The sequence below is a fragment of the Triticum urartu genome, chromosome 5, assembly GCF_003073215.2.
Source record: "Triticum urartu cultivar G1812 chromosome 5, Tu2.1, whole genome shotgun sequence".
Lineage (NCBI taxonomy): Eukaryota > Viridiplantae > Streptophyta > Magnoliopsida > Poales > Poaceae > Triticum > Triticum urartu.
Window position 1 is genome coordinate 483,768,268 of NC_053026.1, and position 14,908 is coordinate 483,783,175.

The 14,908-nt window shown below is 41.3% G+C and overlaps 1 protein-coding gene across 5 annotated transcripts; it reads left to right on the plus strand.

Moving 5' to 3' along the window:
• Nucleotides 1-5,854: 5,854 nt before the first annotated feature.
• On the plus strand, nucleotides 5,855-9,252 carry LOC125510020. 5 transcript variants are annotated; one of them, XM_048675111.1, is made up of 3 exons: nucleotides 5,855-6,260; nucleotides 7,917-8,186; nucleotides 8,749-9,252. In XM_048675111.1, exons 1-3 carry the CDS (start codon nucleotides 6,196-6,198, stop codon nucleotides 8,795-8,797), a joined length of 384 nt encoding a protein of 127 aa, XP_048531068.1. In that variant the 5' UTR covers nucleotides 5,855-6,195; the 3' UTR covers nucleotides 8,798-9,252. The 5 variants fall into 5 exon arrangements, 1 of the variants encoding a protein (XP_048531068.1); XR_007284442.1 differs by having other exon boundaries at nucleotides 5,855-6,738; nucleotides 7,917-9,252; XR_007284444.1 differs by lacking the exon at nucleotides 7,917-8,186 and having other exon boundaries at nucleotides 5,855-6,738.
• The last annotated feature ends 5,656 nt before the right edge of the window (nucleotides 9,253-14,908 follow it).

A 14,908-nucleotide genomic window follows, 5' to 3' on the forward strand; every position in this document is an offset into this window, starting at 1 on the left:
ACAAGCGTTGTTAGGTTATCCAGCCCACTGCTGGAGGAAAGAACATGAATCTTTGTATTATTGATAAGACGCCCATCAAGAAGGTTCTTAGCATTAGAAGCTCCTTCAATGGTTGCAAACTCCACAAAAGCATACTACCTTTCTGGAAAAACTTTGATGTTTGTAACCACACCATGTGCTACCATAGCTTGCCTTAGTGCCTCCTCGTTACCTTTATGTGTATTGGGTAAATCCACCCAGAGAACTTTGGTAGGATTTTTTGCCTCTCTCATTCATACTCTAGCAGAACCCTGACAAATAGAACATGAAATGATAGCAAGTAACCCGCAGATAAAAGAGGACAATACAACAACAAGAACCAAGAGAAGTAAATAGTAGTACCTTTGCATGTCCAACTCCCATTTCACCTGCTGGCAATGATCCTCTACCGTTGAAGTTGCCTGCTTCCAACTATTCCTATCAAAATCAGTACCAATGACTAAATACTAAGGCAACATCCCTTGAAAAACTGCAGCCTAGAAACACTTCACAGACCCAGTCAACAATAATAGATGCATACCGCTCTTCCTCTGGACCTCCATAAATCAACACACAATTCGTTGCCCCCTAAATCTGTCCCATTAAAGGCTCTATGATCAAAAAATGGCAACTTCCAGCTTCTCAAAGTCGATGTATGCAGAAGTTTGATCATGGGAGAATGCAACACCTTGAATCTTTCCAAACTTTTGAAAATCTTCCTCGACCTCCTTCTTTGAGATAGACGGACTAATTCCTCAAACCCATAGGTTCCTAGCAGCTATTGCTTGTAAAAACCAATCAACAAACACATGTAAACATCATGAGGGCATAAATCTTTACACAACACCAGCATAACAATTTCACCCCAGTATAAGGAACAATCACCAATGTAGGAGTATTTCAATACCTACTAATGAAGGATAATGTTCAAAAAAGCGGAAGGCCACAACATAGAGCAATGAGCGCTTAAGCGCGCTTGAGCATTTTTTTAAAGTTGGCCAGAACTTGACTGTTTTGAATAGTATGCCTAGGAAATAGGAAACATTGCACACTATTAGTTGAAGTAGCATCTAAAATGTCCTTCATAACATAATAAATACACATCAGGTTCACACAACAAGAAAACAACAACTAAAATGTAGTTCAGTTCAAATAGACATAGCCAAATACAGATCATCTTTCTAATTCTGAAGGAAACAACTCCCGTACAGACCCTAATCTCTCCATCTATCCCTAATAATAAAGCACGGATTGACTCCGTGGGTTCACCGTCACAATACGCTTCTTCCCGTGATTTTACGCTTTCAGTTTGAATTTAGAACATATTCGAGGTGGTACTAAATTTTCGTTATATCTGTTTAGATGCGTTTGGTTTTTGTTTTCCCGTACTGGGCCTCGGCTGATTCGCTAAACTGGGCCTCGGCTGGGCCTGCATGCTGAATTGTGTCCATCGTAGGCTGTTTCACCGTCGTTTTCTATATCTGGCTGTATGTGCGTGTGTTTGAATTAAAAGAAATTAGAGAAAAAATGGTGGCAGCGTTGGGATTTGATCCCTGGTCTCCCATGTTGGTTGCAACGCAGCAGACGACTTAGGATAGGCTCCTAAGCTTGCTAATTAGGGCGTCTGGAATCTTAAGAATAGAGACAGGCGTACTCGAGCCGAGATAAATGGGCACGGTCTTGATGGGCATGTGCGAGTGCTACGACCCACTGGGCGGACAAGGGACCAGGCTGGAAGTTTTTTCATATTTTTTTACTTATCAAATAGTCCCACCTTGCTATTTAACATTAATTTTTACCAGTTTATATACGTTTTTTAGGTTGTCAGGCATCGAGAAGCTGCTTTGGAAATTAAGCAAAGAAATAAAGAAAGGAAATAGACATTCTTTGCATGAGAAATAAAGAAGGAAGATGGTAATTATGTAGAGCCGGCAAGAAAGGTAATATGTATTGAATAAGAAATAAAGAAGGAAGAAAATTGATGGTAATTATCTGGGCGCCATATTAATCGCAGGAGTAATTAGCAGGCCTAGCAAAAAAGGAAAAAAAAATTGCATGACAAAGAAGGAAGAAAATTGATGGTAATTATCTGGGCGCCATATTAATCACAGGAGTAATTAGTAGGCCTAGCAAAAAAGGAAAAAAATAATTGCATGAGAAATAAAGAAGGAAGGAGAAAGAGAGAGGAAGGAAATGGACGGTAATTATGTGGGCATCATGATATAAGAAAAGAAAGAGAAAGAAAAACTAATTAACAGGAGGTGCAGGGGAATCAATGGTAGGTTGCCATGCTTATGAGTAAAAATGATGTGGCATTTTTTAATCCTCACTAAATTCATGTCATTTTTTTTCTTCCGTTATGTTTTCCTTGCTTTTATAATCTTTACTGAATTTGCGCCAAATTTGTAGCACATTGAACATGATGTTTGCACATACAATCCTCACTAAATTTATGTCAATTCTTTCTACCGTTCTAACACACAGGCATATATACTATTTTTAATATATAAATGGAGGTATAATATTATTGGTCCTCCCATTTCGTATGTCCATGGCGTTTCCTCATATTGAGCTAGGCTATTCTACCAATCGTCTGTCTTGGGCCACTTGGCCTCTACCACGTTCGCCCGCGTAATGTTCGACCACGGTGCCCTCCTAACATGTCTGGCGATATCTCACGGAAATTGCCCCAAAAGTTACAAAATATTACCCACCAATACAACCTACTCCCCCGTTCCTAAATATAATAAGTCTTTTTAGAGATTCCATCACAAACTACATACGGATGTATATATATGTATTTTAAAGTGTAGATTATTATTTTACTTCGTACGTAGTCTGTATTGCAATCTCCAAAAAGACTTATATTTAGAAACAGATGGAGCATAAGTGATAAAAGAAGGTTTTACACAAGGGAATCCCCTGCCTATGCCGGCCCATGCAGTAAGGACCACGTATACTGCACTCTGTGTGCTGGAAGAAGACGCCGCACGCCTGTATGGGCCGCCCATGTCCAGGCGGCCTGTTTTTTAAAGTTTGTTTTTATTTATTTATTTTATTTTTTTGTTTTCAATTTTTCTACTTTTAATAATTTGGGACAGCAAAAAAAATCTGGAAATTTTAGAAAACGAGAATTTAGCAATAATCTTTTAATAAATCATAAATTGTTTGTAGATTAAAAAATGTTTGTGATTTGGTAAAAAAATGTTTGCTTAAAAAGTTCGTGTATTAGAAAATGTTAATGAAATTGAACAAAAAACGTTCATGACTTCAAAAACAATTTATTCATTCATAAAATGTTCACTGATTCAAAAATGATCATGAATTTCAAAAAATGTTCGTTAAATCAAAAAAATGTCCATGAATTTCAAAAAATATTACACAAATTTCCTAAAAATGTTCTTTGATTATAGAAATGTTCGTCGATTAAAGAAAATTGTTTTAAAACATGTTCACAAATTATTATTATTTTGCAAATAGCATAAAATCTTCAAGAATTCAAAAAATGTTCTTTATTTTAGAAAAAGTACAAAAATTTGTAAAATTGTCTAAAAATTTGAAAAATGTTCACGAGTTTAGAAAAAATGTTCATCATTTCATAAAACTGAGAGTGATAATGTATCTTGGTGATGCAGCAAAATGTGGTCATGGCCATTGAAGATTATAGTTTTTTTGCCGTTGCAACGCACGGGCCCTTTTGCTAGTATTCTCTAATAATAAAGCACGGATTGACTCCGTGGGTTCACCATCGTAATACGCTTCTTCCGGTGAATTTACGCTTTCAGTTTGAATTTAAAACATATACGTGAGGTGGTATTAATTCGTGGTAAAAACCGAACTGATCAACGGTCCGTCATTAGATTTTCGTCCGTCTGTATGAAAAAAGCGTACATCTCGCACGTGGGCCGGCCCATTGATGATGCATCGCTCAAATCAGCCAAAAAGTAATGTGGTGTGGGAGTACCGAACCCGCGCCTCCAGTTTTCGCAGGCAAGTAAGGAACCAGCTCGCCTATGATTCAGTTCTATGAACAGGTAGTATTCGCTCATATTAATCAATAGTACCACATCGCTGCTTTACATGAAATTACACCAATTTATATATGTCCGCAAGTACACAAGGAACAAGCTTGGCAAGAAATAAAAGAGATGCCTGAATAAGGATGGATTGCGTTGCGCTATAATAGGAATAAAGAGGGGACATGCAAGGAGATCCAATTAATGCGGGAATAATGGTTGATTGTGTTGCCCGAATAAAAGAAGGAATGTGTTGCGCTATAAAAGAAATAAAAGAGAGGACGTGTGGAGATCCGACAAATATGGGATGTGTAAATAAATAAGGACATGCATGGCAAAAAATAAAAAAGAGGCCTAAAGATGGGGTGTGAATTAAAAGAGAGGCCTAAAGATGCGATGTTGGTATGCTATAAAAGAATGGCAAGAAAATCCGATGTATATGCCGATAATTTGACACAAAAAATGTTGTTTATGTTTTTTAATCTTCACGCCTTTAATTAATATGCATGTGGATTTTTTTCAAGAGCTGCAACAAAAATATTTGCACATAAAAAATAAACATGATAGAGGATGCATGAAGAATTTCATAGCGATGTTTCATGTTAGAGGGAAACAAGGACGAGCTCGGTGCGGCGGTGCGAGGATAAGCTTGAGGTCGTGGAGCGAAGCCAAGAGCTGGAATGATGTTCAACATGCCCTAAGTTGGTTACGCTTAACCGCCCACAATGCATGTATGTCTCCGTAGTGTGCAAATGTATAATGTTTATTTTTATCATTTTCCTTTACCCATAACAACACCCCATTTCACGTACGTCATGAAGAAATCCACATGAATTAATATGCATGTGGATTTTTTTCAAGAGTTGCAACAAAAATATTTGCACATAAAAAATAAACATGATAGAGGATGCATGAAGAATTTCATAGTGATGTTTCACGTTAGAGGGAAACAAGGACGAGCTCGGTGCGGCGGTGCGAGGATAAGCTTGAGGTCGTGGAGCGAAGCCAAAAGCTGGAATGATGTTCAACATGCCCTAAGTTGGTTACGCTTAACCGCCCACGATGCATGTATGTCTCCGTAGTGTGCAAATGTATAATGTTTATTTTTATCGTTTTTCTTTACCCATAACAACACCCCATTTCACGTACGTCGTGAAGAAATCCACATGAATTAATATGCATGTGGATTTTTTTCAAGAGTTGCAACAAAAATATTTGCACATAAAAAATAAACATGATAGAGGATGCATGAAGAATTTCATAGCGATGTTTCATGTTAGAGGGAAACAAGGACGAGCTCGGTGTGGCGGTGCGAGGATAAGCTTGAGGTCGTGGAGCGAAGCCAAGAGCTGGAATGATGTTCAACATGCCCTAAGTTGGTTACGCTTAACCGCCCACGATGCATGTATGTCTCCGTAGTGTGCAAATGTATAATGTTTATTTTTATTGTTTTCCTTTACCCATAACAACACCCCATTTCACATACGTCATGAAAAAGTCTAAGAACAACTTCGTTTCGGCTGCAACTACATATTCTCAAACTCTAAACCACCATTTATAGACTATAAGAGCGTGTGACATTTTTTTTCTCCCGTTGCAACGCACGAGCTCTTTTGCTAGTAATATAATAATAAAACACAGATTGACTTTGTCGGGTTCACCATTACAATACGTCTTTTTCATGCGAATTTACATTTTTAATTTGAATTTAAAACGTATACGCGAGGTGGTACTAAAAAGCGGCAATCAATTAATAAGTGAAAAACGATTCGTGCGTTGTATCGGGCCTTGTCCTGCTGCGCACTGGCGATCCGGTCTGTTCCTCTTCTTCCGACCGAACCCCTGTTCCTCCTCCTCCTCTGTCTTGCTCGATCTCTATCCCCGCACATCTTCTTTCGCCGCGGTGAGCCCTAAACACATCCGCCCCTGCTCCAGCTGCAGGTCTTCCTCCATACGACGACCGCGGTGCCAAAGGGCCCCACATCCCAACTGGAAGGCAGATCCCCAGACCCAGATCCCCTCCCTTTGCAGCCGAGGACGAGGCCCTGGATTTCATCGCCGAGGAGAAGCTGACGGTTGAGGTGAAGGAGGAGGTCGTGGTGGTGTGGAGGAGGTCTAGGAGTACGTGGAGCCGTCGGAGGAGGCCAAGGTGTACTTCGTTATGACGTCAGCAGCGAGCACCTCGCGCAACTCTTCGGTCAGGCCGGCGTCGTCGAGGTTGCCGAGGTGAGCATCTCTTCCTCTTAGACCATCTTGAACGCTGGATGCTAGCAAAAGGTGCTGGAATTTGTTTCCGAATCGATCGGTCTGGATGCATCAAGCGCTTGGATATTTTCCTCCGCAGGAGGTAGAATACTGAAGGTGTTTGCAATCTGTAATTAACACCCTACTTAGCATCAAGCATTGATAGAGAGGGCATTTAGATGAATTTTAATTTTGGCATCGTATCTATTTTCTTAATCTCTAAGCGTCTACACAGGCGACCAACGTTTAAAGTCTTGTGTCCTGACAACATTGGAATTTAAGAATATCATTTTTCACATACAGACCACATCAAGTCGATGTATACCAATAATGTCAATGAGGAGTCAATGTACTTAGCATGAGGATATTATTTGGTCGATGCATACAGACCACAGCAAGTCGATGAATTTTTTGACCCTGATACTATCTTTGAGCAGGCCAGTGGGTTGAGGTTACCGTGGTGAGCAACTCTTCCTCTTTGACCATCTTCAGTGCTGGATGATAGTTTCACAGTCAATATGTGGCATCGGTGACAAAAGATGCATCAAGTTTGCACAACGTAAAATACTGACGGTGTATTCAATCTGTAATTAGCACCCATACTTAGCATCAAGCGGTCACAGAGTTTTACTTAAAAAAGCAGTGACAGAGAGGACGATTAGATGGTTTTTAATTTTACGGTATTTATTTTTTGTATTTTGAGCGTCTACACAGGTGACCCGCATTATAGATGATGTTAGTGTGCTGCCACTGTCGTTCCTCTGTAGACACACGCACATTTTGTCTGGTGAAGGGAATGCCTCAAATCATCGGACCACTGATTATGTGTCGTGTTCTTGCAAGACTGAAACTGACAAATTCGGTTAATGTAGTGGTTGTGTTGTTGATGCTCATATGATGGAGCAACCAGCCGTGGTGGAGAGGCTAATAGATAGTTGTAGTATTCAGACTTCCAGTTTTCTGCTAGCTCTACTCTGCTTTGTCCTTTCATAATGGCAATGTAGCAGTTGTGTGATACGATTGCAACGCGGAGTCTTCACTGCATATTACCTACCGGACCGATATGTTTTTGTCGACATAAAAGTCTATCCTGAATTTGCTATTCAGGTGGCAAATCCAATAATTTATTTACTGTATTTGCATTTTGCAAGATAATTTGACTGCCAAAGTGCTACATCGTATCTCACTAGACCTATTGAGTAAGTGGTAATTTTTCCTTTATATATCATTCCGATTTCTATATGCACTGTTCATATATTCCTTGCATTGTTCAGTTACCAATTTTCATAAGGGTCATACTTGCTGGACCATGGCACACCTTCCAATGCAGGTTGCTTCCATGACCATACTTCAAATAGGGAAAATTAGTTTGCCTCTCATCATCCACTTTGGACCCTCTTTGCGTGGGCATTTTTTTCAAAGCATACTTGTATAAAATAAACTGTATTAGTTTTCAGTTTATATCTGTCCATGGTTTGCTCACATCAAAAATATTGACAGCTATATAGTTCCCGAGTTTGGTGCAACCGAAATACTTATAATCCAGTCCAACATAGATAGTTTACCCCTATTGGAACATGCATTTATCTTCCTCGATGAGTATGGCAGAATCCAACCTCCGTTCGTCCTTTAAACTAGGGCTCCATGGCTGCCAACTGACGGAGCAAGAACAGAGACCACCCTCTCCTCCAATTTGGAGCTCCATGGCCGCCATTCGACAGGCGCACTGCCGTCGTTGCCTCCTCACAGCCTCACCTGGGAGAGCGCAGGCGCCAACGTCACCCACAACCTGCCTCATGTTCAGTCAACAAGCTGTAGTTCAATTAGGTCCATTGCTCCTCTTACATGCAGAACCTGGGAAGATCATGGTCTTCACTCATTCTTTTCTGAACAACATATACACTGCAGGTATACGAGAAAAAAATATATATTGTATTGCTTGGAAAAAATATGTGAAATTGGCAGGCATCAATTTGACCAGGTTTACAAGCTATTAGATGTGCATTTTTAAGATGCGGTAGTCATACTTTCTACTGGAATTTGACTTATAATTCTAAAGATTTCCTGAGCAACAGAATGCAGCTGCAACTTGAATTTTTTATGTCAATTGGAAGTTTGGAACGAACACATCTGTTTCTAGAATGTTGACATGTTTCTGTATGCAAAATGAACTATTGTGCTTTATAAAGCTGACAAGGAATGTTTGCTTAATGGCTTTCTATTTTCTCTCTCATTTGAACACTAATGATGATGATACGGTCAAATTATTTTAGGTGACTCATCCTGGTTTATTTTCTCATTGTCATATGAAGTGCCAAATATCAATTTCCTACATTTGCTGCCAAAATTTTACAAAATAGCTTCAGTTATTTATTGGTGTGCATCTTTTTATATATAGGATGACTGTCTCTTCCCTGCTTATTCTTTTATGTTTTCAAATGAGAAACATATCTAATTACTCACCTTTCAGGGGGAGAGCTGTTATGATCCTCACATTCCATGAGTTCCAGACGTATTGAATAAGCAAGGTTTGGTCTAAGAAAGTGAGGTTCTCGTGTAATTTTCATAGGTCATCAAATCCCTTTGATAGGGGTTAAAGGAGATGGTGGCTTCAACTATGCCTCAAGAGATTTGGCAGCCCTTTGGTTTGTTACTGAATAATAATAATTGATATTTTTTTTCTATACCTCACTCTTTCTTGGTGTTCCTGTTTTCTGTAGAATCGAAGTGGTATATTTCATAGTTGATGCAGTTCTGCCATTGTAGGTGTGCTTTTCTGGTACAGCGAGGAGATTTCTATTTTTCAAAAAACATACAGTAAGGATAGTTCAGCAGAAACTTTCACGAAGTAATAGTGATGTATTACCTATGCCCGTGACATTGTTCTAGCTTTCAGGAAGTGGTATCGAGGAATGTGTTGCTTGATGAAGGATCAGGGTAGATAGTTTAAGTGGAAGATGCAAAATTATGGAAATTCGTGGGCAGTCTGCTGCTTCTTTTAGAGGAGGTGATGGTGGTTCCCTTTATTGGTATCGAATAATAGTTACACTGTTTATGAGGTTACATTGAGAAAAAGCTCAGGGTACATTGGCCCAATTACAATGGTTTTTACTGTAAAAACAAAAGCTAGCTAGCTCTTGTGTCGTCTGATTCACTTCCCTTCCATGGTGCTTGCATTTGATCTTCCAATTTGATTTACAACTTAAGCATTAGTTTGCGAAGCGGACGGATTGATGAAGCGCATAGTGGTCAAGGGAGAGACATGATGCAAGAGAGAAACTTTAGCGCTTATTGCGACGCCCAATCATTACTTGCCCTTTCTCTTCAGCGCCCAGTCATTACTTGCCCTTTCTCTTCAGCGAAGCACATACCTGTACGTAGAAAGGAGAGATGGGATGAGTTTGAAGTTCATAATCCATCTAAGCATCACATAAGTGAGTTATAACTTTGAAACTATTAATTCTTTCTATAGGAATAGCCCGTTAGTATTTGATCGAATACTTTGAACCAGTTACTATTTTTAAAATAGAGTGTCGTGAGTCTTCTTCATTCATGTTTTCTCCCGTTGCATCGCATGGGCATTTGTTTATTATTGTTTTGCTATGGTTCAATGCAAATATGCTTTCACTATGTTGATCATATCGTTTAGAAACTGTACCATAAAGGCATTGTGTGGGTTTTGATTTGGTTCTTATGAAGCAACCCGTTTTTTGGCATCAAACCTTTTACATAGCTGGTATGTAAAAACGTTTTGCACGGAGTCCCCCGCATGGGCCGGCCTAAGCATACGGAAGACACAGTGCGTCCGTTTAGGCACAACGCTGTAGAAGACACAACGCGTCCGTTTAGGCTGGCCCATGTGCGAGTGCCTGTTTTTTTAGTTTAGTTTTTTAATTTTGATGTTCTGTTTTTGTTTTTTTCTACTCTAAATAATTTGGAACTTTAAAAAACTTTAGATTTTTTTTAAAATATGAATTTTGAAATACAATGTTCCAGAAAAGGAAAACTGCTCAGGATATTTAAAAAAATGTTCGTAAAAAAATCTAGGATTTTGAAGAAAAAAGTACGTGTATTATGAATTATTAATGAAATTGAAAAAAATGTTTGCTAATTCAAAAAAATTCATGCATATTAAAAAATGTCCTTAAATTTTATAAATTGTTCGTGAATTAGAAAAGAGTTTACTGATTCATAAAACGTTTGTTGATTCAGAAAATGTTCATGCATTTCAATTTTTTTGTGAATTTAAAAATTCCACCAATTTTGAAAAGAATGTTCGCCAATTCAAAAGAAAATGCTTAAAAACCGTTCGCAATATAAAAAATGTTCACAATTTTTTAAAAATGTTTGTAAATAGTAAAAAAATGTTCACAACTTTTAAAAATGTTCCCAAATTTGTAAAAATGTTCACGGTTGATCAAAGATATGTAGTTAAACAGTAATGCTTCTGAGTCTTTGTGACTATATGCTCGTGTGAATTTTGAAGAATTAACTGTTGGGGTGGATTGGAATATTATAGTATTTTTTAATAAACATTCTTGAAATTCAGAATAATTCTATGAATTATCAAAGTTTTTTACAACCACGATATTTTTTCGAAAATGTGAACATTTCCTCAATTTGTGAATAAATTTTAAAAGGAAACATTTTCTTGCATTTGTGAACAAAATTTCAAAATCACGCGATGAGGTATGAACAAAATGTGGTCATCATCATTGAAGATTATCATTTTTTTCCGTTGCAACGCACGGGCCCTTTTGCTAGTAATAACATAAATGACATACTGCCATTATTGCACAAGTAGTTCAAAAATAGCCAAATTCTGGCCAAAATTTTCAAATACGCTTAATCTACCACTTAGGGCCAAAGTGAGGCATTTTTCCATTGCTCAGCGCTCAAGCGTCGCTTAACAATGCTTACTTGAACATTGATAAAGGGATTCGTGTTTCTGCATGTCCGTCCGGACCTTCCTTGCCCCTGAAGTTGCAATCAATTACCCACCACTGCCATCCATAAGTGGTAGGAAATGATTTGCTGAAGATCCGGGAAAAAAGAGCTGCCCGAACTGACTCTTGTTCCCCAATCCGGAAATGATTTGCTAAAGATCCGGAAAAAACAATCCATAAGTGGTAGAAAATGATTAGCTAAAGATAAAGGTCTCAAAAAGCTTCCCGACCTGAACCTTTTTCCCCAATCCGAAAAACGATCTGCCGAAGATCCGGATAAACAATTACCCACCACTGCCATCCGTAAGTGGTAGTAGAGAACGATTCACTAAAGATCCAGAAAAAGGAGTTGCACATCCGACCCTTGTTCCCCAATTCGGAAAATGATTTGCTGAAGATCCGGAAAAAATGCCAAACCCGATCCTTCTTTCCCTAATCCAGATGACCCACGGTTAGAAAGAAAACATGGACAACCCAACCTCCCTGCGCACCGCCGGGGTCTCCCTGGCGGCCACCTCCACCGAGGAACCCACCGCCACCGCTTCGTGCTAGGTCATTCACCGGTTTTGTTTGAACTTGTTGCACGCTATTGGGTTAAAAAAATGGAAATGTTTTTATGGACCTGATGGTTGCCCGAATGGGTCGGGTCACCCATCGGGTGTGGGTATGGGTCGTCTGTCAAACCCAGGGGTTAGGTTGTGGGTTGACCCGACTAGCTATTCGGGCATGGATTTTTTAGAGGTCGGCCCAATGAAGCATGACCCGGTTGCCAGCCTGACTCAAGGGCCTCGCCCGCTGCCCTCCCATGGACCCGGAGCGCCGCTATCCCCCAGCCAACTGTATGCCTCTGCTAGACCACCCCGTTACTGCTGATCCTGTGCACTGCCGCTCAAATAATTACATATATCAGAGCTACTGGAGGCCTCATCGCACACCGCCTAAATAAACTGCAAATATGAAGCACCAAAGTCCTAATTACCGAAAAATTGACATCGCGAACCGCATCCAGATCCCTGGGGGATCCAAGGTGCGCACACCACACCCCCTCACATATAATCCTTGACGCCGCCGCCTTTAAACATGCCATTGCGTCATCACGAGAGCAGTCGGTCCGCCACTGCCACGGCCGTCGCAACATTTGAAATAGTCATGCACGTTGTCTCAACGCTACCATGAACATGAAACATGTTGTCGCGGCATCTTCGACGCAATCGGGCCTCCATAAGACAACGTCACATCATAGTGTCGCCATGACCGTTGAGCCATGCCGTCGTAGCAGCATCGCGGTCGCCGAAGCACCGCACGGGCATTAGAAAGCGTGTCGCCGCGCCATCGCCACGGCCGTCAGAGCACCGCACATGCGTTAGAAGTGTGTCGTGGTGCCATCGTTGCAGCCGTCATAGCACACCTGAAAGCATCAACGCGGTCGTCGAAGCATGCCGCCGCACTCGTCGAAGCTTCGTGATGGGAGTTTGTAGCATGTCATTGTGCCAGCACCACAAATAGAAATAATTGAAATGACCCTAATAAAAGAAAGAGCCTCTACCACAACACAAATAATCATAAGTTTATGGATCTTTGGTTCGTGCTTCTGCACGTCCGTCCTGACCCTAATAAAAGAAAGTGTCTCTACCACAACTCAAATTACCATAATATACTTCACTACCACAACGTTTTCTTGAACACTAATAAACGGATTCGTGCTTCTGCCCGTTCGTCCCGACTTTGCCCCTGAAGTTTCAAACAATTACCCACCACTACCATCCGTAAGTGGTAGAAAATGATTCGATAAACATCCAAAAAAGAGAGCTGCATGACCCGACCCTTCTTCCCCAAGCAAGGAAAAGTTTTGCTAAAGATTCAGAAAAAATCAATTACTCACCACCGCTATCCATAAGTGGTAGAAAATGTGTTGCTGAAGATCCGGAAAAAAACTGCCCGACCCGACCCTTGTTCCCCAATCTAGAAAACAACTCGCTAAAGATCTGGTAATAACAAACACCCACCACTGCCATCCATAAGTGGTAGAAAATGATTTGCTGAATATCCAAAAAAGAGCTGCCCTACCAAACCCTTGTTCCCCAATCCAGAGTACGATTTCCAAAAGATCCGAAAAACAATAAACCACCACTGCCATCCATAAGTGGTAGAAAATGATTCACTAAAGATCCGAAAAACCGCTAACCGACCTGCTCATTGGTCGCTAATCCGGAAAACAATTTGCTAAAGATCTGAAAAAGTTATTACACGCCACTGCCATCCATAATTCATAGAAAATGTTTCGCTAAAGATCCGAAACAAAAAAGAGCTGCCAGACCCGACCCTTGTTCCCCAATCTGGAAAACTATTTGATTCAGAAAAATAATTGCCCAACCTGACCCATCTTCACCCAATCCAGATGACCCGTAGTTATAAAGAAAACCTGGATGGCCTGGCCTCCCCACGCACCGCCGACGTCTCCCACCACACAAATGTCCCCGTGGCTACCGCCTCCGACGCCAAGGAACCCACAACCACCGCTTCCTGCTAGACCATTCACCGGTGTCAAGGTTTCTCGTCGCTATCGGCTCACATGTGCCCATCCACCATATAAGGGGCCTCGCGCGCCACGCTTCCCTGGACCCTGAGTGCTGCTGCCTCCAGCCACCTGCGAGCCTCCACCAAACCAAAACGTCGCCGCTGATCCATTGTTCCTCCACTCGAATAACTACATATATCAGAGCTGCTGGAGGCCTTAGCCCACACCGCCTAAATAAACCGCAAATGACATACACCGAAGTCCAAATTATTGAAAAATTTACATCACAAACTGCAATCAAATCCTAGGGGGATCCAAGGCGGGAGCGGATATGAGTGGGGGGAGAGGGTGGTTGAGATATTACCAGCCGGGCGAATAAAATCAAGATGAAGGCATCCTTGACCTTGGACCCGCGGAGCCCCTCGAGGGTGGTCCGACGCTCGGTGATGCAGCGGAAAATGATGAACGCGTAGCCATGGTACGCGACGCGCATGATGACGCACTTGAGTGCCTTGTGCGGGGCGAAGGACGCCACGAAGTCGTCCTCGCCCGTGTGTGCAGGCAGGTTGCTGACCCATAGCAGGTTCTTCTCGTCGGTGGCAACTTGCATGGCGGCGACGGCGGCTACACCCCAAGCGTCGGCGCGCTTTGATTCCTTCGACGGTGAGGCCGATGGCTTGGTGGCCTCCAAGGCTACAGAGGGCTCCGCAGGCGGTGGCTCCGATGACATCCGTGTCAGAGGAGAACAGGGTAGGGAGAGATCAGCGGGAGCTAGGGTTAGTATGTGGGGATCTAGGCTGTCTGTCTCGGGGAATAGAACAAGGTGAGGAAACTTGCCCATGCGCCGGACTGTATATACTGCGGGCAAGGCAGTGCTGAGTCCGTGGGTGGCATCTTTTCTATCCCCGATCCAACATCATCCACACACCCATTCCCATCACCAGAACACTAAAAAAACTATCCCATCACCACGAATTGTCAAGTATGAACTTCTCAAAAAGCAAGTTTACCCAACACATAGTTCAAAGTTTTCATTACGCCTTAATAACCAAGGGCAAATAGATTATTCATAATCCATGAATGCATCGCCTCAATCTATCTAGCAAAATAAACACAAAGAAATAGCAACATACGTAGTTAGTCATTATCTTATTTATCGGGAGACA